This window comes from Carcharhinus amblyrhynchos, chromosome 8, assembly GCF_965287045.1.
Source record: "Carcharhinus amblyrhynchos chromosome 8, sCarAmb.v2.hapA, whole genome shotgun sequence".
In the NCBI taxonomy this organism is placed as follows: domain Eukaryota; kingdom Metazoa; phylum Chordata; class Chondrichthyes; order Carcharhiniformes; family Carcharhinidae; genus Carcharhinus; species Carcharhinus amblyrhynchos.
In genome coordinates this window covers 10,566,018-10,589,110 of record NC_137331.1, presented here as the reverse complement: position 1 = coordinate 10,589,110, position 23,093 = coordinate 10,566,018, and the positions used below count along the sequence as shown (strand labels likewise).

The 23,093-nt window shown below is 40.2% G+C and overlaps 2 protein-coding genes across 3 annotated transcripts in view; one reads left to right on the top strand and one right to left on the bottom strand.

Moving 5' to 3' along the window:
- The window catches only part of LOC145346441 (upstream-binding protein 1-like), an 87,737-nt gene extending 73,429 nt beyond the window's left edge, over nucleotides 1-14,308 (top strand). For both annotated transcript variants that reach the window (XM_080193676.1, XM_080193677.1), the window contains 3 exons: nucleotides 8,501-8,643; nucleotides 12,741-12,792; nucleotides 12,873-14,308. In XM_080193676.1, coding sequence (XP_080049802.1) covers nucleotides 8,501-8,643; nucleotides 12,741-12,792; nucleotides 12,873-12,910 — 233 coding nt within the window. In that variant the 3' untranslated portion in view covers nucleotides 12,911-14,308. The remainder of the gene's footprint in view (nucleotides 1-8,500; nucleotides 8,644-12,740; nucleotides 12,793-12,872) is intronic.
- Nucleotides 14,309-20,841: 6,533 nt separating this feature from the next.
- LOC145346439 (F-box/LRR-repeat protein 2) overlaps nucleotides 20,842-23,093 on the bottom strand; it is a 199,102-nt gene continuing 196,850 nt past the window's right edge. Inside the window, exon 17 of the mRNA XM_080193638.1 lies at nucleotides 20,842-20,860. The gene's annotated coding sequence lies outside the window, so the exon portion shown is untranslated. The remainder of the gene's footprint in view (nucleotides 20,861-23,093) is intronic.

The window sequence follows — 23,093 nt, the reverse complement described above, 5'->3', positions numbered from 1 at the left end:
AAGCTCATATGCTTCACTTCACGTGTACATAATCCAAAAACATTTTGTTGATAGTGTGGACTGCATCTTGTATTCTGTGCGCTAACTGCACTGAGTGTTGAAATGTTGAGGTCGCTTTTTCTTTTAGCATATCTTCACACACCACTTTTCCCTTTGGGGAATAGTGGGAAAGTGGTGGAAGGATTCCCAAGCTGACCCTAGTGGACTTAGCAGCGAAGCTGAAAGGTAGACAGTTGACGAACAGTGGCAGTTGTTGAAGGGAATGTTCAATTTCTCCCGACGAAAACATATTCTAGAGTGGAGGAAAGATTGTAAGAGAAGAAAAAAATGATTTATGGCAAAGCAAGGAAGTTAAAGACAACATAAAGACAAAAACTAAAGCATGCCGTACTGCAATGGCCAGTGGCAGTCTGGAAGATTGGGAAACTTTTAAAGATCAACAAAGGGTTTTTTAAAAAGTAATAAAAAGACCAAAGGTAAATTATGAAAGAAAACTAGTACAAAATATAGGAAAAGCTTTCAGTAAGTATATAAAAGGGAAGAGAATAGCTAGTTCCTTGGAAGATGAAACCGGGACATTAATAGTAGGGAACTCAGAAATGGCAGAGATGCTAAATCAATATTTTGCCTCCAATTTTTATAGTGGAAGACACTAGTACCATCCAAATAGTAACAGGTAATGCAGAGGAAATAGAAAGGAGGAACTTAAAACAGTCACTGTCGATAGGGAAACAGTACTCAACAAACTATTGGGATTGAAGGCAGACAAATCCCCAGGGCCTGATAGTCTACATCCTAGGGTATTAAAGGTAGTAAGAAATCTCACAACACCAAGTTAAAGTCCAATAGGTTTATTTGGTAGCACAAGCTTTCAGAGCATTGCTCCTTCATCAAATAAACCTGTTGGACTTTAACCTGGTATTCTGAGACTTCTTACTGTGCCTTCTCCAGTCCAACACCAGCATCTTCACATCTTTAAAGGAAGTGGCAGCGGAGATAGGTTATAATATTCCAAAATTCCCTGGATGCAGGAAAGGTTCCAGTGGAAAAATGCTAATGTAATGTCGTTATTCAAAAAGGGAGAGAGGCAGAGAGTAGGAAACTAGACTAGTTAGTTTAACATCTGTTGTTGCAAAATTGTTAGGATCCATTATTAAGGAAGTACTAACAGGAAAGTCAAAACACAATCCATCAGAATTAGCATGGTCTTATAAAGACCATGTGAATGGTGTTTGACTAATTTGCTAGAGTTCTTCAAATTCAACAAGTTTATTTGGTAGCACGAGCTTTCGGAGCACTGCCCCTTCATCAGGTTCACAAACAGGGCATATGTAGACACAAACTCAATCACAAGATAATGGTGGAATGCGAGTCTTAACAGGTAATCAAATCTTTACAGGTGCAGACAGTGTGAGTGGAGAGAGGCTTAAGCACACGTTAAAGAGGTGTGATTTGTCTCCAGCCAGGACAGTTAGTGAGATTTTGCAAGCCCAGCCAAGTCGTGGAGTTACAGATAGCATAACATGAACCCAAGATCCTGGTCGAGGCCATCCTCATGTCGGAACTTGGCTATCAGTTTCTGCTCAGCGATTCTGCTTTGTCGTGTGTCGTGAAGGCCACCTTGGAGAATGCTGACGAAAGATCAGAGGCTGAATGCCCAGACTGCTGAAGTGTTCCCCAACAGAAAGAAAACACTCCTGCCCGATGATTGACGAGCAGTGTTCATTTATCCATTGTCATAGCATCTGCATGGTCACGCCAATTTACCACGCCTTGGGACATCCCTTCCTGCAACATATCAGATAGATAATGTTGGCCGAGTCACAAGCATATACGTGGATGGTGCTCTCGCGTGAGATGATGTCATCCGCGTCAATGATCCGGCATGCCTTGCAGAGGTTGCTGTGGCAGAGTTGTGTCGTGTCACGGTTACTGTTCTCCTGAAGGCTGGGTAGTTTGCTGTGGACAGTGGTCTGTTTGAGGTTGCATGGTTGTTTGAAGGCAAGTAGTGGAGGGTAGGGATGGCCTTGGCGAGATGTTGGTCTTCATCAATGATATGTTAAAGGCTCCGGAGAAGATATCATAGCTTCTCCGCTTTGGGGAAGTACTGGACAATGAAGATTTGATTACCTGTTAAGACTCGCATTCCAACCATTATCTTGTAATTGAGTTTGTCCCGTGTTTGTCTTAGGAGGTCTGTGCAGTTTTTCACTATGGGACGTCGGAACTGTTGATCGATGAGTTGAGCGCCATATCCTGTTCTTATGAGGATATCAGAGTTCTTCAAAGATATAACAAGCCAAGTGGATAATGGGAATCCTGTAGATGTAGGATATCTGGATTTCAGGAAGGTGTTCAATAAAATGGGAATGGGGGTAATTTATTAGTTTGGGTCGAGGACTGGCTCATCGACAAAGCAGAGAGTTGGGGTGAATGTTTTTTTTTCTGATTGGCAGTTACATACTGCCAGTCAGAAGGCTTGGTCCTCGGGCCCCAACTATTTACAATCTGCAATAAAGTTTTGGATACAGATAGAAGGTACTGTAGCCAAATTTGCAGATGGCATGAAAATAGTTGGAACAGTAAGTTGCAATGAGGAAATAAATTTACAAATGGATATAGATAGGTTAGGAGAGTGGACCACAATGTGGCAATAGAGTTTAGCATAGATAAGTGAGAGATTATCCATTTTGGTCAGAAAAATGGAAAGACGACTCATTATCTAAGTGTAGAGAGACTTCGGGGGTGCTTCAGTGCAGAGGGATCTGTGTATTCTCGTGCATGAGTCGCAGAAAACTGGTATGCAGGTACAGCAGGTAATAAGGAAAGCAAATGGAATGTTGGCACTTGTAGCTAAAGGAATAGAGTATAATAGTAAGGAAGTGTTGCTGCAACTATACAAGCCATTGATGAGACAGCACCTGGAGTACTGTGTACAGTTTTGGTCCCCTTATTTCAGGATGTAGTGGCATTAGAGGAAGTTCAGAGGAAGTTCACTGATTCCTGAGATGAGGGGGTTATGGGCAGCTGAGGTCTATACTTCCCAAATTTAGAAGAATGAGGGGAGATCGAGTTGATAAAATGATACAAGGTATTGATAAAGTAGAACAGATGCTTTCTCTTGTGGGGCAATCTAGAAGAGAGGTCATAGTTTTAGGATAAAAGGTAGCAGATTTAAAACAGATGAGGAGAAACTACTCGTCCCAAAGGGTTGTGAATCTGGAATTCGTATCCCGGAGTATGGTGGCTGCCAGAATATTGAATAAATTTAAGGTGGAGATACAGATTTTTAATTAGTATGGGATGAATGGTTACAGAGAACAGCAGGAGAGTTGAGGCCAAGACCAAGATCAACCATGATTGTATTGAATGGTGGAGCAAGCTCAGTGGGGCTGAATTGCCTACTCCTGCTCCTAGTTCTTAGCAGCATGTTGAACTCCATTATGAAGACTCCTTCCATGGTCAACGAGTCCTGGCATTGCATTTGAACCCAGAACATCTGGTTCAGAGGTTGGCGCACTACCACTGTGCCACAAGACATTACTTTGGTAGTGATTTATACAGATACATTTGTCTACAGTCTTGACAGTAATAGAACATAAACAATAACATGGTGGCACAGTGTTTAGCATTGCTGTCCCACAGTGCCAGAGACCCAGATTCCTGAGTGACTGTGAAATTTCTCTCTGTTTCTGCATGGGCTGCTTCTGGGTGCTCTGGCTTTCTCCCACAGTCCAAAGATGTGCAGATTAGGTGGACTGGCCATACGAAATTGACCCTTAGTCTCCCAAGATATGTCGGTTAAGGGGATTGGTGGAGTAAATGCGTACAGTTACGGAGATGAGGTGGGGTGCCTGAATGGGATGCTCTGTCAGGGTTGTTGCAGACTCGATGGACTGGATGGCCTCCTCCTCCACCGTAGGAATTCTATGAATAGGAAAGTTAACATTTCTCTCCACTTGAAGTCTAGTAATTCCACTCATTTGAAATAAAGGGCCATTTTTTTTTCCTTACAAAACGGATGAGCAAATATTGCAAAGATAAGGCATCAGAAATTTATTGACCCTGGACCATGGAGTCTATGTTGGACAACTCCATTATAAACTATTTGCATTATCTTTCAGTTCTAATTAAGGACTTCTGTTTGAAACATCAGTGATTTGCTGAGTGTTTGTAGTATTTACTGTTTTACTTCTGTGTTTTTGTACATATTCCTATTCAGTGGGTCGAGAACCCTGAAAATACTTACAGTAATTTAATCAGTTAATGCACACTTGGTGACCATGAAAATCTGGGCGTGATTTGTCAAGGCTGCAGAGGTGATTGTAGAATTACAAGGTGACACTGCTAGTCTCACATCCAGGCTTCTTTAAACAGCCAAAGGATGTCAGTCTCTGGAAACAGCCAATGGCAATCATAGTCTCCAGAAGCAGCCAAGTTACTGTCAGCTCGTCTGCGAGCTGAACAAGAATTTTTCAATGTGCCATATGTTGGTAAACCCTGATCTGGAAATATTTGCATTTCACTACAGGTTGCAAAAAGTGCTTTAATTACCACTCATCCCTGATTTATGGCCACGTGTACATAATGTTATCCATTTGTGAACAGAGCGGGATGTGGTTCCATGACTAGTATGCAACCATAAGAGAACAATAATTTGAATATCTTCACTTTGGAAATGCTATGTTTTCTTAGTCAGCAATCTAAAATGACATTCTTATTTGAAGGTACATGGAGTTGAACTGTGGCTGGAGGCACCTGCTGCAAAACCTACGGGCAAGGGTCAAATTGTGTTATGCAAACTTTACCAGGGTCTTAGTGGGGCACATTGTCAGTATTATACAAGCACGATTTGAGTACTTGGATAGATTTTGAATACTACACTGCATTCCATCCCAAAATTATTATAGCCTATTATTTCTTGATTAACATTGCCTTACGGGGACATAGCTTTTCAGCAGACAAGAGGAAAAATGCAGTTGCAACCAGGGACAGGTGATGACTGTGAATAGCAGAATTAACAGTCAATACCTGAAACATCAGTGCAAAGTCACTTGCACAAAGGCTTAATATCCTTACCAAAAAAAGCATTGTCTCCACTAACTGTCCATCATGACAACTATGGCATTTCTCCCCAAATATTTGAATCTGGCTCATAACAAAAGTATTGTCATCACACATTACTGTATGTCATCCCATCTTAGCAACTCTTTGGTGGTGCAGCTGTGGTCTTGCTCCAGTGTTTCTCTTTTATAAAAGTGTTTTCCCATTCCAAATACACTGCTCAAGAGGAGCAATTGAGATAGCGTGATGTCAGTGTCTGCCGTCGTTTTGAGCTCCCCCACCAGAGGAAATAATTTTGTTCTCTCCACCCTATCAAGCCCTTTAATCATCATAATTGAATTATGTTTTCCATATTCGAGGGAATATGAACCTAGTCAATGTAATCTGCCCCTTCAACTCATAGAATCATATAAAGTTAGGCTCAATTGTCTCCATCTGTTCTGTATCATATCTATATCAGCCCTTTGCAAAAGCACCCTTACTCTGTTCCACATCCTCACCTTTTTTCCATAATCCTGTGTAGGTTCATCATCTTCAAGAACCTGTCCAATATTCTTTTTCTTACTTGCACTATCTTTTCAGGTGGACTGTTCTGACTTTTGACTACTTTGCTCCAACTTTGACGAGGAAGATGGGGGAAAATAAATATCCTCTTGCTTACATATTGCATATGCTTTTCAATGTATGACCTCATCATTAACCCATTTGACAGAGGAAATAATTTTTCTCTGTCTAGTCTTATCAAAGCCCCTCATCCTCTTGAAATCCTCTATTATTTTCACCTCTCAACTTCTGCTCCAAGGTGAATAGTGTTAACTTTTCCAGTCTCTCTTTGAGAACTGTCTTCCAAGCAAACATCCTGGTAAATCTCCACTATCTTGTGATCATTATGAAGAATTAACAAATGCCTATTTGAAAAAGGATGTGATAATAAGTTTGAACATTGTCTGACTCAAGTAAAATGAGTTTCTTCAAACCTGCTTCACTGGCAATAACAATAAATATCACATTTGCAAGAGATGAGCCTTACTGTAATGGAATTCACAAAACCAAAGTTCTTAAAACCATGCTTAATATTTGCAGATGTGTGTGAACATGTACACATTTAGTTGGAAAAATATTTTTTGTTGTATTTGCTGTAAAGCCTGAATCTGAATGATTCTTGATGGACCAGACCGTGCATAGGTTGCGTCATTCTCTAGCTATGATATATATGATATACTGAGAAAATTCCACAGCTGAAAATCTCAAAAACTTGTCTTTTGTAGAAATTGGTAAAATATTTCTTAAAGGTAGGGTCCCTCAATGCTCTATGAAGCTAACATGAAATGGAAGCCATTTTCATAAGACTATTCAACATTGGCTGCTTATAATTCATTCAGAGTAATAGTCTGCCTTACATCCACTTATTTAAAACAAATTCATTCATGGGATATGTGAATTGCTGGCAAGCCATAATTTATGGGCCATTCCTAATTGACCTAGAAGGTGGTGGATGAAGTACCTTTTTGAACTGGTGCAGTCCAAGTGATGAAAATGCCATCATTGTGTGTTAGATTGGGAGTTCCAGGTTTTTTGCCATTCCTTCACCATCACTGGGTCAATGTACTTCCAGTGGTTAAGGTGTGACTTGGGAGGTGGTTATGTTCCCATGCTAGTGGAAAGTATTCCATCATCATCTTGACTTTTGCATTGATATTGAAAAGGCTGTGGGGAGTCAAGAGGTCATTCACTTTCTGCAAAATAACCACCCTCTGACCTTTCTTGTGTTCCAATATTTGTGCCATTCCAATTGTGATTTTGGTAACCTCCAGGGTGTTAATGATAGCCATGCCATTGAAGTCACGGGGAACTGTTCACACTCTCTCTTGTTGGAGGTGGTCATTACATTCGCAGTTGAGGAATGAATGTTACCACATCCCCAATTTTGGATCTTATCTAGATTTTGCTGAATGTAAGAAAAGCCTGTTCTATTTTCAAAGGACTTGTGAATGATACTTAACACAATGTAATCATCAGCAACAGCCCCTCACCATTTGGCAACACAGTTGATGACATTTTCTATCACATTACAGTTGAGCACAGGCTATGGGACTGGGATTGAGCAGATTGGATTTATCCTTGTAAAGAGCACCAACCTTGGCAATTTTTTACTTGGATAAATGCCAGTGGTGTAGCTTTACTTGAACAGCTTGACTGAAGAGTTCTGGAGCACAAATCTTCAGCATTACAGCCAGAATGTTGTCAAGATCCATACTTTGTTTTCTCCATAGCACTTAGTTGTTTCTTGATATCTCATGAGTAAATTGAATTGGTTGGCGACTGGCAATGTAATGATGAGAATCTCAGGAAGAGGCTGTGATTGACCATCCACTAAGCATTTCTGGCAGAAAATAGTTGTGAGTGCTTGTCTTTCACATTTGTGTACTGAGGATGGAGATGTTCATGGAGCCCCCCCCTCCCCCTCCTCCTATAGATTGTTTGTTTAATTGTCCATTACCATTCGTGACTCTGTGGCAGGATTGCAGAGCTTTGACCTAATCGGTTGCTTAACTCTTGACACCTTTCTTTCAGGTCTGAGCAATGCTGCCTCTAGCATGTTTTTTTACAGTCATTGAATGTGGAATGGTTGGTTAGCTTGGCGGGAATGATAAAATGAAGAATATACCAGATGGTTCAGAATGCAATGGGATGCAATTCTGCTGCTGATGGCTTATGTGCACAACTTTGAGCTGCAAGATATGATCTGAATCTATCCCATTTAATATAGTCTCAGACAGCTTGATGGAGGGTGTTCTCACTTCGCCCCAAAGGCAGTGCTATGGTCGCCCCTACCGATACTGCTACGGATAGACGTAATCGTCACAAGTAGATTGGTGAAGACAGGGTCACCCCTCGTGTTGGTGCTCTTGGTAGTCTGTTTGACTTTGTTACTGAAATAGCTCTTTTGGCACAAGTCCCAGATGTTACTGAGGAGGACTTTGCAGGATTGACTGGGCTCGGTGGACTTTGTAGTGCAAGGTGGTTCAAAAGCTTGATAGACTTTAGAGGGCAGTTAAGAGCCATTGCTGTGAGTTTGGAGTGATCAGAGGTTAATAGCATACTGGTTCAGGACAAGGAAGTTTCCTTCTCTAATGGATCATTTTGGTTTTTCGATCGATGGGTTCATTAGCACTAATTTTTTTTATTCTTGATTATTTAATTAACTGAATTCACATTTACAAACTGCCACAGCAGGATTTGAACTCTCTTTTCTAGATCATTAGTCCAGGCTGCTGAATTACTAGTGCAGTAATGTAATCACTATGCTACCTTATGTTCAGTATTAGTGTTTGTGCTATAACTAAAGGTACATGATATTTAAATTAATTAGCAAGAATTAGTGGATTGCACACTGTGGATAGAATCATTTTATAATCATTCTTTTCTTCTCTAGTGTACCATGCTATCTACCTGGAAGAACTGACAACAGCAGAACTTGCCAAGAAGATAGCTACTATCTTTAATATATCTCCTAACCAGATAAACCAGGTGTACAGACAGGGTCCAACAGGTATTCATGTTCTCGTCAGCGATCAGGTAAGTAGGAATTTTGTTGCTGAGAAATCTGAGAATCATCCAAATTTAGTAACTGCTGCCATGGTCATGAGTCTGTAAAGAACTGGATTGGAAGACTCATTTATTACATTTCTTCACCCCTCAAGAATGTAGATGTTAGTATTGGTTCAGAAGCAGCAGCACTTTTAACTGAGTCATAATGTCTTAAGTTCAAGCTCCACTAGAGACATAAGCATATATTCCAGGGTGACATTTTTCAGTGCCGTAGAAACGGAATGCTACAGTGTCAGAGATGCCAGCTTTTAGATAATGTATTAAATTGACCCATCCCTTGTCCCCTCTGGTGGACATGAGCAGGGATGAAAAGTTTCAAGCTTTTGGTGGAATTCTAACTTTTTGATCTTGAAATTCTTTCCTTTGAATTTTTTTTCTAACCTCCACCTCTGCAGAGGTGTATCTGAAATACATCTGGTTTTAAACGTTTTAAAAAGGACACAGTGCGGACTTGAGCATACTTAACGTGCTGTATGCCTGCCCCGGTTACCTGCAATATGTTGACTGTTGCTTTGTCAGACGTGGTACCTGAGCACATGCTTCTGGGTGAGGAGGGATTGAACACACTGTGGATGTCACAAAGTGTGGATTTCTGGAACAGTTCAAAGATTGCATATGACCTGAAGTGCAAGGCAGTAAGTGGGAACATCTCTGAATATGGCTACTGACTGGGAGACAATCATGTGATTAGCAGTGGACTTCCAGCTAGTGCAGTTTACAGGCACTGTGCAAAGGTATAACTGTGCAGCTTTTATTTGCCCTTTCCCCACCAATGATGCTTCATCTGCTTTCCAGATCAGGCCTGCGCTGGACAAACTTTCCTACATGCTTCCCAATAACCCCTGATTGCCAGTAGCCAACAACTAACGAGTTCTCCCTTTCAGACTATTGTGCATCCTTTGGCTTAATGCCTCTCTCTCTCTCTGATAAGTATAAGAGTTTGGAAGTAAGAAAGAGTTTTACTGAACTTGTCTGTACCAAACTTGTTTTCTTGATTTTAAAAAAAAATCTTTCATACCCTAGTCTTCTAATCTCTGTTATTCTCTAAAGCTGCTTAATTTAGTTGACCAGCAAAAAAAAGTTGAAAATGGCTGCATTAGCATAAACAATTGCATTGACAGAAGGTGTAGAATGTTTGCAAACCTTGCAAAACAAGGCAAAGATATGAATTTTAGCAATATATCTTAAATTGATCTGGAGATTGTGATTACCCGAATGGGATGGATAGGATAGAGGTGGAGAGACTCTTCCCGCTCAAAAAAGACAGTAGGACTAGGGGGCACAGCCTCAAGATAAAGGGGAGGCGGTTTAGAACGGAGTTGAGGAGGAACTTCTTCACTCAAAGGGTGGTGAATCTCTGGAATTCTCTGCCCGTTGAAGTGGTGGAGGCTGCCTCGCTAAATATTTTTAAGAAGCGGGTTGATGGGTTCTTGATAAGAGAGGGGATTAAGGGTTATGGGGAGAGGGCGGGAAAGTGGAACTGAGCCACAACAGATCAGCCATGATCTTATTGAATGGCGGGGCAGGCTCGAAGGGCTAGATGGCCTACTCCTGCTCCTATTTCTTATGTTCTTAGTAATTTAATACGTACATAACATCGGTTGTGTCCGTAACATCAGTTTGTATTTATAAAGGGGCTTTGAGTAATAAAAGGTCTTGGTGCTTCACACATGACCATCATGAAAGTATGACACTCAGCCACAGAAGGCGATATTAGGTCACATGATCACAAGCTTGTCAAAGAGATGTGGTTTTAATGCATGTCTGAAAGGAAACAAACAAGGTAGAGAGGTGGAGAAGTTTAGGGAGAGAATTCCAGAGCTGGGGTCCTGACAGCTGAACGCTCTTTTGATGGAGCAATATAAATCAGGGATGCTCAAGACATTGGAATTGGAGGAGCTCAGCTATTTTGTCACATTGTGGAGTTGGCGAGGATTATAGAGATGGGGAGAAACGAAGTAATGAATTTTATATATGGAAACATTGCTCAACCAGAAGCCAACGTGGGACAGCAAACATAAGGTGATGGGTGAACAGGACTTGGTATGATTCTGGATATGAGTCGGAGGTTTTTGGATGATCACTCCTTTTATAGAGGATAGGGTGTGGGAAGCCAGTCAGGTGTTAGAATTTTCAAATCTTGAGCTAACAAAGACATGGATGAAGATTATCAGCAGCCGGTGAGCTGAGACGGGTGGAGGCAGATGTTGCAGAGGTGGAAATAGATAATCTTTGTTCTGACTCCAAGATGAGCTTCAAAGCATGCATCTGTGCCATTACTGTATAGTTCAACTTCAGAAAGGGATGAAATCGGTGGCTAGGGAACAGAGTTTGTCATGGGAGCCAAAGACAATGACTTTGGTCTTCACAGTATCTAATTAGAGGACATTTCTGTTCATTCAGTACTGGATGTTGAAGAAGCAGTCTGTGAATTTAGAAACTCAAAGGGTTGAAAGAGATGGTGATGAGGTACAACTGGGTATTGTCAGCGTATGTGAGGAAACTAGCATTTTTATAGTATATTGCAATTGATATAAAACCTAATTTAAACTTCAATTTACAACATTTGCCTTTGGAACTGCAGTGCGTTCAACTATCTAACTTGAGCACAAAGTAAATCCAAATTCAGTATATTAGATCGTGGCCTGATGTTTCCTTCATGAACACAATTGGGATGTTAGATTAAAAAAGCCTCTACTGTTGCACCCATTTTACCGAAGGGAAGCTACTCCCATTTATCTTATTAGAGTACACCAAAATTTAAAATGAACATAAATTGGGTTGGAGTCCAAGGAAAGCACTAAACTCAGACCATTTATTTTTGTTTCAGTTGTGAACATTTTAAGTTTCAATTCCTTTAACCATCATTGATGCAAAAGATGGACAAACAGAAATAGATCAGGTTTTAGTAACATAGATAGTTGATCCAGTGTTTAAGACTGCTCCTTTTTTTGGCTCCAAGTTTTCAGCTACATCATGCTGCAAATTAGTGCTCAACCTCAATTTTTCATGTCACTAATGGATTTTTAAAAATTCTTTCTTTCATGGAATATGGGCATCACTGACAAGGCCAGCATTTGTTGCGCATCCCTATTTGCCCATGAAAAGTGGCTTGCTAGGCTGTTCCAGAGGGCATTTAAGAGCCAACCACAGTAGTGTGGGTCATGTGCAGGCCAGACCAAGTAAAGATTTTCTTCCGTAAAAGACATTCATGAACCAGATGGGTTTTTGCAACATTTGAGTGTCATGGTCATCGTTAGACTTTTACTTCCAGATTTTTATTTAATTCAACTGTATTTATTCGAATCCAGAACATTACCTTGGTCTCAATAGTCCAGTGATAATACCACTACCTTCCTTTATAAATGGTACAAGGCCAGGTTGTGAAGATAAGTGTGTGTTTAAGACATGTCCTCCACAATTATTAGGTTTATAAGATTATTATGTTTTTCACATGCCAAGGTCTCAATGGAAATGAGGTGAAATTCATACCACAGAAACAGGCCATTTGATTCAACTAGTCTATGTTGATGTTTGCCCTTCACACGAGCAAATAGTTTGAGAGGAGGTCTTCAGCGAGTCTTGGAAACTGGATTTATCTTAAGCCTATAGTTTTGAAGATTTCCTTTTTGTGCCAGTCTCTGGAATAGAGTTGGACATTTCAACTAGTTTCTTGAAATTATCATAGAATTCCAAAAGTGCAGAAGGAGGCCATTCAGTGCATCTAGCCTGCACTGACGACAATCCTACCTATGCACTATCTCCATAATCATGCATTTATCCTGCTAATCCCCCTGACACTTGGGGGCAATTGAGCATGGCCAGTCAACCTAACCTGCACATATTTGAAGTGTGGGAGGAAACTGGCGTACTCAGGAAACCCACAGAGACACAGGGGGAACATGCAAACTCCACACAGGCAGTTACTTGAGGTGAGAATTGAACCCTTCTTTCTAGTGCTAGCCACTGTGCCAACTCACGTTAGCTGTGTGTTGAAATGTTACACTGGATGTTTAGGATAATAATTGTCCTTCACATGTTCCTAAAGAAAATGTATTTTGCAGATGGTTCACAACCTCCAAGATGAAAGTTGTTTTGTCATCAGCACAATAAAAGGTATGTATTCTTCACAAGCAATTTGTACAAGCCAACCCAATATTAAGCAGAAGTATCATAAGTTTTTTTTTATTTTACAGCTGAAAATACTGAAGGCTACCATGTAATTTTGAAGTAACCTGCCCCATTTAGCAGTTAAGCTGGACTACATATTTGCATATAGAAGATATCTTTATTATGACAAAGGACATTGAGCAAATGTAAATGTTAGAATCTGACTTCACTGTACAAATGTTTCATATTGAAAACACAGCTTGACTGTTCAGTTACCTTACTGTGAGTTCAAAACTTCTGGAAATATCACTGCCACCAATCAGCACCCTCCCTGCACCTGTAGGATGCTGCACGCTTGAGGGTCGGCCTGAAAGTCCAGAAATTATGGTTCAAAGTGGTCTTCGTAAATATGACAAGAGGAGGAAAATGGCCAGTAGATCCAGATTTGCACAATAATCGTCTCATTTAGAAGCATTTATGCTTCAACTTAACTGTCTAGTTTCTTGATTATTGGTTTTGAAATTGATGTTGCGATATACCATGTTATTTTTAAATGTTTGCCTTTTATTTTCTGTGCCGTAATACATTTGACTGCCTTTAAAAGACACCAATTTCCCCCGATAGATCTGTAACTGCAAGATCATATCTTGCTAATCGACATTCTAAGGAGAAAAAGAAAGACATAAAAATGTTGTGATTTCAATTCCTGTCTCAAATCAGGATGTGTTTAATTTAAAGTTGCAGCTTGCACATTCTTAAGCTATATTTTCCCTGCTTCCTTTAAGGTCATATAGTTTTTTTACATTAAAAAAAACTAACAGCTCCGTTGTGGAGACTGATCTTATTTCTGTTTTTGAACATTTGGTGCATTTCATTGTTTTGAGTTCAATGTCAAACCTTTTACCTGTAGCTAAACTGCAGTTGTGAATAAAGCAAGGGGCTTCTTGGTTTTGTTTGTACCCATGATTGCTTTCAGATCAAAGAGGAAAGATATATGTTGTATTTTTAAAAAAATACGATAAATTTGTAAATGTCCATTAATCAAACCTTATGTTTTTGAAACCTATATTTAAAAATGTAGTTGTGTCCTAAAATTCTCCAAGTCATAATTGTGCCTCTGTGACCAAATCTCACTGCACTGATACGTTAATAAAATTAAGATTTTTTTTGCTTACTTTTCAAATGTTTTCATGGGATTATAATTATCAAGAATCTTTAGGTCAAGCACCATGTATACATTTCCCACCAAAGGAGAAAAACACAGTTATTACCATGGCTGTCCACTTTGACTTGTCTGCTTTAAAATATGCTGAGGAAAAATAGCAGATTTTGGGATGGAATTTTGGATTGCATTGCATAACAAATATGCTAGTGTAAAATATCCATATGTCCCAAGTGGTAAGTTTTGCAATTTGTCATTAGAATAAGCACCAGCAACTTGGTCACTCTTGGTTTAGAGATCTTAATTATGAGATGTGCATATATATTCACATTGCCTCAGTAATAAAGTTTTCAAATCATTTTTGCAAATGTCTCCTTAAGATGTGTGTGTGCGTGCAAAAATTGTCGCAATATAACCAGTGGTATTGTCTGACCATCAATATTGGCGTACAATCCACACAACTCTTGTTTCAACAACTGCAGGACCTTGTGGTTTCGGCTTCTAGGTAAAGGGCTTCTAGGTAAAGGGCTTCTAGGTAAAGGGCTTCTAGCCTAGCTAAAGGGCTTCTAGCCTAGCTAAAGGGCTTCTAGCCTAGCTAAAGGGCTTCTAGCCAAAGGGCAAATTCCATACTTGAGAATTGGGTTCTGTGTATTGCATTGAGATTAAAACGCTTTAATTAGAAAGTATAAAGTATAATCAGTTCTGTTCCCAGATGTTTGCCAATGTGCTGTGCATTTCCAGTCTTCTAATTTACATTACCTCACTCTGAGTTATTATGGGTGTTTCACAGAGGAACACAAGTTTAAAGCCAAAAGGGAATGACACAGCAGTTCCATGGATAGTGTGTGTGTAGAAGTTTCAGGCCTTAAGTGCTGGCCACATTAGCTGCCATAAATCATATATGGCCCAAGTGCAGCTGGGCTCACATAGATATAAATAGTATAGTTGGCTGCAGGCCAAATGTAAAGCAGATGGAACACATGAAAACCAGTGACCTAGAAGTGTTAAAAACTGATCTTCCCAGCAACCTGACAATTGTATGCTTGCAGTCAGCAGCACAACACCCACTCTTGGAAACCTGGAGCAGAAATAGTTCGTGCAAACTAAGAGGATGCCTGACCTCCTCCTGCATACAATGTATTTGTCCTGTTGCTTGACCTCAGGGACCAAAGGTTGTTCATATCTTGTGGTGAATATTCATCTTCCTCATCAGCCATCTCCTCAAAGAGCAGTTTCTCAGTTCCATCTGTATGTTTATGGTTAAGACATTATGTCTGGTTATTCATGGTTATTGAGTACAATGAAGGTGACAACTTCTCCAAGGGGTCACATGTTGCCAAGTCAGTTGACTTTGTTGAAAGCATTGAACATTTGTACTCTGATAAAGGTACCAAATCATTGCCTGAACTAAGAATGGAGAACCAAAATCAAATTTGACTTCCTGTCGTTTCACTCCTGTTACCACACTTCCAAAAGCTAAAATACCACTTAAGCCAGAAAGCTTGGGTGCAGACCTGATATTCACTGAACTGGACTACTTTCCATGCCTTCATTAGATGTGTTTCTCTGCTCTAGCAGTACCTTGTACACATCTGTGCTGGATCTACTCCACTGGCTTTCAGTACATGACTTATGTACTTCAGTCATCTTTAGCTGTAGTTTCTTGTTATTCAGTTTCAGGTTCATCTGGCAAACCCTCTAGGCTCTGATCATGGTCTGCATTGGCTTCTTCCTTCATCACACAATCCATAGACTAGCAGATCATCCATAATCACTTCTAGGTCAGAATTTTACTGACAGTTGGCTATTCAATCCATCCTGTCTGTACCAGCTCCTGCAACAGCTACTCATCTAGTTCCATTCTCCAGCCCTATTTCCATAGCCCTCTAAATTCATCACTTTCAAATATGTATCCAGCTCTTTTGAAAATGCCTATGGCATTGTCTTCACCCCTCCCCAGCCAGTGCAGTGCATTCCAAATCCTGGAGTTTCTCATCTCACATCCAGGTCTCGTGATCATTTTGAAATTGTGACACCTAGTCATTGACATATTAGCTAGTGGAAGCAGAATATTCTTCTTTACCCTGTCAACATTGTTCATAATTTTGATCACCTCAGTAAGATCAGATCACCTCAGTAAGATCAGATCAATCTTCTCTGATCCAAGGAGAATAAGCCCAATATCACTAATCTTTCCTTGTGTCTAAAATTCCTCATTCTTGGTATAATTCTAGTTGATCTCCTTTGCATTCTCTCTAGGGCTTTCATATCCTTCCTTAAATATGGTACCCAAAACTTAACACAACACTCCAAATATGGCCTGACTACATTTGCTTTTATAGTTTGTCTCTATTTTCTTCTACCAAAATACATTACCTCACTTTCACTGCCTATTTGACTAACTTATCAATGCCCTTCTGAAGTTGCTCAGTGTCATTCTCACAATTCACTTAATTTACAAATGGTACTGAGCTGTAAAGAAAGAGATTTTGCGTTCAACACCCATCTTCATAAATCAGAAAAAGCAAGGGTCCCTGGGGAACACCACTTTCAACTTGTTTCCATTCTGAGAAACGCCCATCTATACCTATCCTCTGTTTCCTATCTCTTAGCCAACTTCTAATCCATACTGCAAAGACCCATTGATCCATCCTGTGTTCAAAGGGGCCTGGAAAGTTTCTGCCAATGGCTGTGCAATTTGCTCCCCTGCACCTCTCAGCAATCTAGGATGTAAAAATCTGGGCCTGGTAACTTCTCTACCTAGTGTACTACCAGCTTTTTTAAGCACCTCTTTATCAGTATACTGCTCAGTTGTTCAACACCCACATTCTCAACTGGCCCATTGCCACCATCTTCTAATTTATTAAAGACAGATGCAAAGTACTCATTTAGTATCTCTGCATATCCTTCTCTTCAGTGAACAGTTTACTTTGCATGTCCCTTATGGGCCTCACTCTATCCTTCACTAATTGTTTATCATTAATATGTTTAAATAACATTTTCATATTTGTTTTAGCACAGGCTGTCATTCTTTCCTCATACTTCCTTTTAGCCTTCCTTGTTCCAGCCTTAGCCTCTGTCCTATATTTGAGATCCTCTTCCTGATTTCTATTGCTATTATGCATCATATGTCTCTTTTTCCTTCCTATTTTCTCATCATTATCTTTAGTCATACAGGATACTCCAGCTTTGGATACTTTATTTCTCATGGGTATGTTCCTAGCTTGCACCCCTATTCCTCTCTCCTTCAAGTCTCCCAATTTTCATCCACTGTTTTACTCACCAAAATGCACTTCCAATCAACTTGCTCTGGTTCAAATTTTACACCCCTAAAGTTCACCCTTTTCCAAGCTATGATTTTAATCCACTATTTATTTTTATTCTTTTCCAAAGTTAATATTGAATCTTATTACATCATGATCACTATTTCCCCACTCTGATGATCTTCACCTGGCCTGTCTCATTTCCCAGGACCAGCTGCAGCACAGCTTCCTCCCTGACAGGACTGGACACAGTTCCAGGAAGTTCTCCTTTCACTTCAGGAATTTTGTGCCCTTTTGTGCCCCTTTTCCCAATCTGCCTTAGGTTAATTGAAATCCCCAACTATCACTTACCTACTTGTCCCACAGGTTTCCATAATCTGCCTACAAATGCTCTCTTCTACTTATACTATTTGCAAGACTATAATAAACGCCAAACAAAAAGTCACCCCTCCCACCATATAGATTCTAATTCAGGAACTGCATGTCCTAAAGTCTATGATACTATCTTTGACCAAGACTGCCACACCTCCTCCCTTCCTACCCGCCATTTCTTCTAAAAGTCTTATAACCCAGGACATTAAGTATCCAGTCCTGCTCTGGCTTGAGACATGTTTCCCCCTACAGCAATTTCTGCTTCCAGTTCACTATAATCCATGCATTTATATTCACATTTAATTCTGCCCTTTTTCAAGATTATTAACTATCTCATATTGTCATCATTAAGACTCCTCCAGAGCAGAAGAAATGCCATCTGTACCACCTGAATGGTATCCAGAACAGAGCCAGGTATCTGCTGCTTTTAATTCAAAATCACTTGCCTGCATCCATCCCTCGCCTCTCGGATAGTAAAGATCAAGTTATGCCAAAAGTTCTTGAATGATTGGCATCAGATAGTGAAATCCCTTCAAAGCTTTCCAGGTTGTTTCACTGCTACCACGCTGTGAATTCATTTTGTAGGAGTTGTCATTTTCTGGATTATTCCCCTTTTTAGAAGCTTGTCTTTCTTTCAGGCAAAACTCAAGCAGCTGGAACACTCCTTTAGAAAATTTGGATTGGTCACACATGATATTGGAAAGATGTTCTATATCTGTGAAAACAACTTCGTAATTTTAGAAATGATTCATTCAGCAATTAATTGCATTGTGCACAAAATACTGCAAACCCCATCTGGTTCATGAAAGGTTGCTATTACAAGCTTTTGACATGTTTCAGCTGAGGTGTGTAGATTTAGCTTCGTATCTACTATTTGGAACTGCAGGTCTTTCTTCCTGTTGTATAGGGTTCTGAGTTTACGTGTGGGCTGAATGAATGGTTCTCTTTCATTTCTGTGGGCTACAAGATTGAAATCATGTCCCCTGTTTTTATATTTGGGTAGGTGTTGCGTTAGTATGCTGACACTTTAAGAGTCTAGTCACATGTTTACTTCGTGACATCATCAGCTATTTCATGGACTTTTAGGCAGTTTAGCCACATTTTTGTCCAGTGAGTAACAATAAAAGGACCTGCTGACTGCAACCATCGCATATACTGCAAGTTCACTTTCTTTTATCCTCACAAGTGCAACATGTACAACAGATAAAAAGAAAACTGGTGACAAGGAGCAGATTAAAAACTTCTCTTCCAGCAGAAGGAAAAATTAAGAGCTGCCCTTAATCATTGAAAAGTCAATCTCCTTAATACTTCTGATGATCACACTTGACATTGGACCAGCAGGTAGTGGGGCAAAAAGAAAGGTCTCTATCAAAAAGAGAAATTGGAGGCATTTAGGATGCAGAGTTCACCTTGTGTGTTGTTTAAGTAAGGCATGGAGATAGAGTTTAAAAAAAGATTTTCCTTGCATTGAAATGAAGAGAAGCTTCTGGAAAAAAGTTACTGCATAGATCCTGGTAACCTAGTAAAAATGGCAAAAATGCTTGGCTCATTTGAGGAACAATCTGAGAACTGGAAGTCTCACATAGAACATTATATACTGGGAAATAAGAATGCAGAGGACATTTTAGTCCCTGCTCTTCTTAGTACCATTAGCAGTAAAACTTTCAACTTACTCTGAAGTTTAGTTCAGCCCAAGAAACCTGTTTGCAAAACATACCAGAAATTTACTTAGATACTGGAGGACCTTTATTCACCCAAACCCTTAATTACATAACTGCTTTAGGTTACATAAATAAAGTCAGTAAAAGAAGAGAAGATTGCTCAGTTTGTGGCACCTTGTGGAACATAACAAATTTGGTGACTCTGGATGATACAATTAGAGATAATTTGATTTGTGGCCTAAGGAATGAGGGTCCACAGCAGAAATTGCTAACTGAGCGAAATTTAAGTCTTTAACCATTTCAATGGAGCCTGTTGCTAAGACAGCTTCCCAGCTCGACGCAAGCATGAGCATAACATGGGCGCCACCTAGAGGAGTCTACCCAGCAACAGGCATGTCATCGCTGTGCACAAATGGGCCGTTCACATGTTGATTGCTGGTGCTACTGCAAAATTGGTTATATAGCAAAAGCTTGCTACAGGAAATCAGCTTCTCCAGGAAAGAATGCTCAAACTCAAAAAAAAAAATCAGGATACACCTAAAAGGAATTCCATCTGAAGAATTTATAAAATCTGGACAATGAAGACATAGCATATGAAATTTGATGAGGAATTGAAGTTAAATATACTTCCAACTCAAGGATAATCATATCAGTCTGGGCAGTTCCAAAATTAAATGTACAGGCTATAAAAATGGAGGTCCACACCTGAGACACAAAGGGGAAAACTGAATCACCTACCATTAAATCCAGCAGATGTAACCTTGAGGACCTACACTGAAGAAAGTGTGCCTCTAAGAGGATACATCACAATCAAAGCAGAGATAGAACATAGAACATTACAGCGCAGAACAGGCCCTTTGGCCCACGATGTTGCGCCGACCAATTAAAAAGCAATGACCCTCAAACCAAAACCAATCCCTTTCCAACCATAAACCTATCCACAGATCTCTTAAACACCCCCAAACTAGGCGCATTTACAACTGCAGCAGGCAGGGCATTCCAATCCCTCACCACCCTCTGGGTAAAGAACCTACCTCTGACATCCATCCTATAACTACCACCCCTTAATTTAAAGCTATGCCCCCTCGTGCTAGCTTTCTCCATCCGAGGAAAAAGGCTATCACTGTCCACCCTATCTAAACCTCTAATCATCTTATATGTTTAGCCGCCTTCTTTCTAACAAAAACAACCTCAAATCCCTCAGTCTCTCCTCATAGGACCTCCCCTCCATACCAGGCAACATCCTGGTAAACCTCCTCTGCACCCTCTCCAATGCCTCCACATCCTTCCTATAATGTGGGGACCAGCACTGCACACAATACTCCAAGTGCGGCTGCACCAGAGTTTTGTACAGTTGCAACTTGACGCTGCGGCTCCTAAATTCAATCCCCCTACCAATAAACGCCAAGACACCGTATGCCTTCCTAACAACCTTATCTACTTGATTCCCAACTTTCAGGGATCTATGTACATATACACCTTGATCCCTCTGTTCATCAACACTATTCAGAGTCCTCCCGTTAGCCCTATACTCTACACAGATAAGTGGGAAAACTGCAGAGCCGCCACTCCATGTTATCCAAGGACGTTTTCCAACTCTTTTTGGCTGTTCTTGACTAGAGAAGATAAAGTTGAATTGGAATGCTATGAACAGGTTAGTTGATTCTCAAACAGATTCACAGAGCATCTTCAAAAAATACGGTAGTGTATATGAGGACACACTTGGTTCCATGAACAGAGTTCAGGTGACATTCAAGATCAAAACAGCCAGCTGGAAGAAGTCTTTCAGGCTCTAACAGCCATATATACAGCTATATATGCCATATATCTGAATCAGACTTAAATGAGACGTATGGATACAGGAGTCTTTGAACCCGTCACTACCAGTGACTGGACAACCCCTATCATGCCTGTAATAAAACAGGATGGGACCAGATGTAGTTGCTGAAATTTCAAAACAACTAATTCCATTTTGTGCGTCGATCAATATCCACTAACATCGATTGAGGATTTGTTTTCCAATCCAGCAGGAGGACAAACGTTCAGCAAAAGCGACCTATTGCAGACCTACCGACAAATGAATGTCACAGCTGAATCTGAATACCTGCTCACCATCATAACAGATAACAACCTATTCTGTTATAACAGATTACTTTTTGGGGTAACGTCATTGCTTTATTTCAATGGACCATGGACTAGACCTTAAGTGGATACAATGTTACCATGAAAACATTGATCACTCGTACCAATGAACAGGATCACATATGTAACCTGGAAGCCACATTGAAAATGATTCAGATGCATGGTCTGTGTGTCAGGAAAGATAGATGTGACTTCTTTCAAATGTCAATACAATACTTAGGCCATGTGATCAATTGCAAGTGTTAGCACAAGGCACTCAAGTAAAGACTATCTTAGAGGTTCCTCAACCAATGAATGTTACACAACTACGATCATTCCTAGGGCTAATTAACTATGGAAAATATGTTTCAAATTTACCAACTCTGCGCCAAACAAGCATGGCAATGGACACCAGACTGCGAAAATACATACAAATCAGGCAAAGAAGCACTGAAGTCAAAAAAGCATTGGTACATTTTAGACAAGGTTACCATTACAACTCACCTATGATGCATCACTGTATGGAGTTGAAGTGGTGGTGTCACATATACCACCTTCAAGGCAAGAAAGACAAATAGCTTTTAAGCCACTCACCTTAACAACTGCTGAATCAAATTACACTCAGCCGGAGGAGGCAGTGAATATCATCTTTGGAGTGCAGAAATTTCATCACTACCTTTATGGTCATCACTTCATATTACTGATAGTTCACCATCCTTTGACAGCTATTTTAGGACTGCATAAGAGTATTCCCTCACTTGCAGTGAGCAGACTGCAACAACGGTCTTTAATACTATCAGCACTTTTCTACGAGATCAAGTATTGCCAGTCAGAAAGCCATGCTATTGCTGAAATATGGTCACATTTGCCTTTGCCTGCTGGTCAAATACCACCTAGTAATGTTTCCAATAGATAATGTCCCACTGACTACAACCCAAGTCCAATGGCAGACTGGAAATGATCCTGTGATGGGAAAGGTACTGGAAATTGTGTAAAAAGGGAGGGTAAAGGGCATCCCAACTGAAAGCAATATACTTCCAGAAAGTTGACAGTACAGAGCAAATGCCTGTTATGGGGGATGAGGGTAATAATTCCTTCAAACTTGCAAGAGTTTTGGAATAATTACTTGAAGAACATCCATTTATACTTTGAATGAAATAACTTGCGAGGAGCTATTTCTGATGGCCTGGACTTGATGCTCAAATCAAGGAAAAAACAGGACTGTGCTAGTCATGTGCGCAGGTAAGGAACACACTGCCATTGTCCCCATTACATCAATGAGAATGGCCTAAAGCACCTTGCAACATCTACGCATTGACTTTGTGGGTACAAATGAAGGGCACATGTTCATGTGCTGAAAACCTCCAAGGACTAAGGTTCATTAAATCAGCATCTGAACAGTTTCTGGTGACATATCGCAAAATTACACATGCAACTACTAAGAGTTCCCCAACTTTATTTCTACTGAAGAGGAAGCCAAGAACTATCTTTGATCTACTTCTACTGCAGAAGTCCAAGACAGTAGAACGCAATCAGCAGTCGCAAATCTTGAGAGAAGTTCAATCCAAAATGCTTGTTTCGACAAGGAGCATGCTTTGGTGCACAGCTACTCCACCAGTGAGAAGTGGATTCCTGCAAAGGTATTGACACAACTTGGCCCCATCTCCTATACAGTACAAACTGAAGATGAGATAGTGTGGAAATGACACACAGATCAGTTGTTTGCTA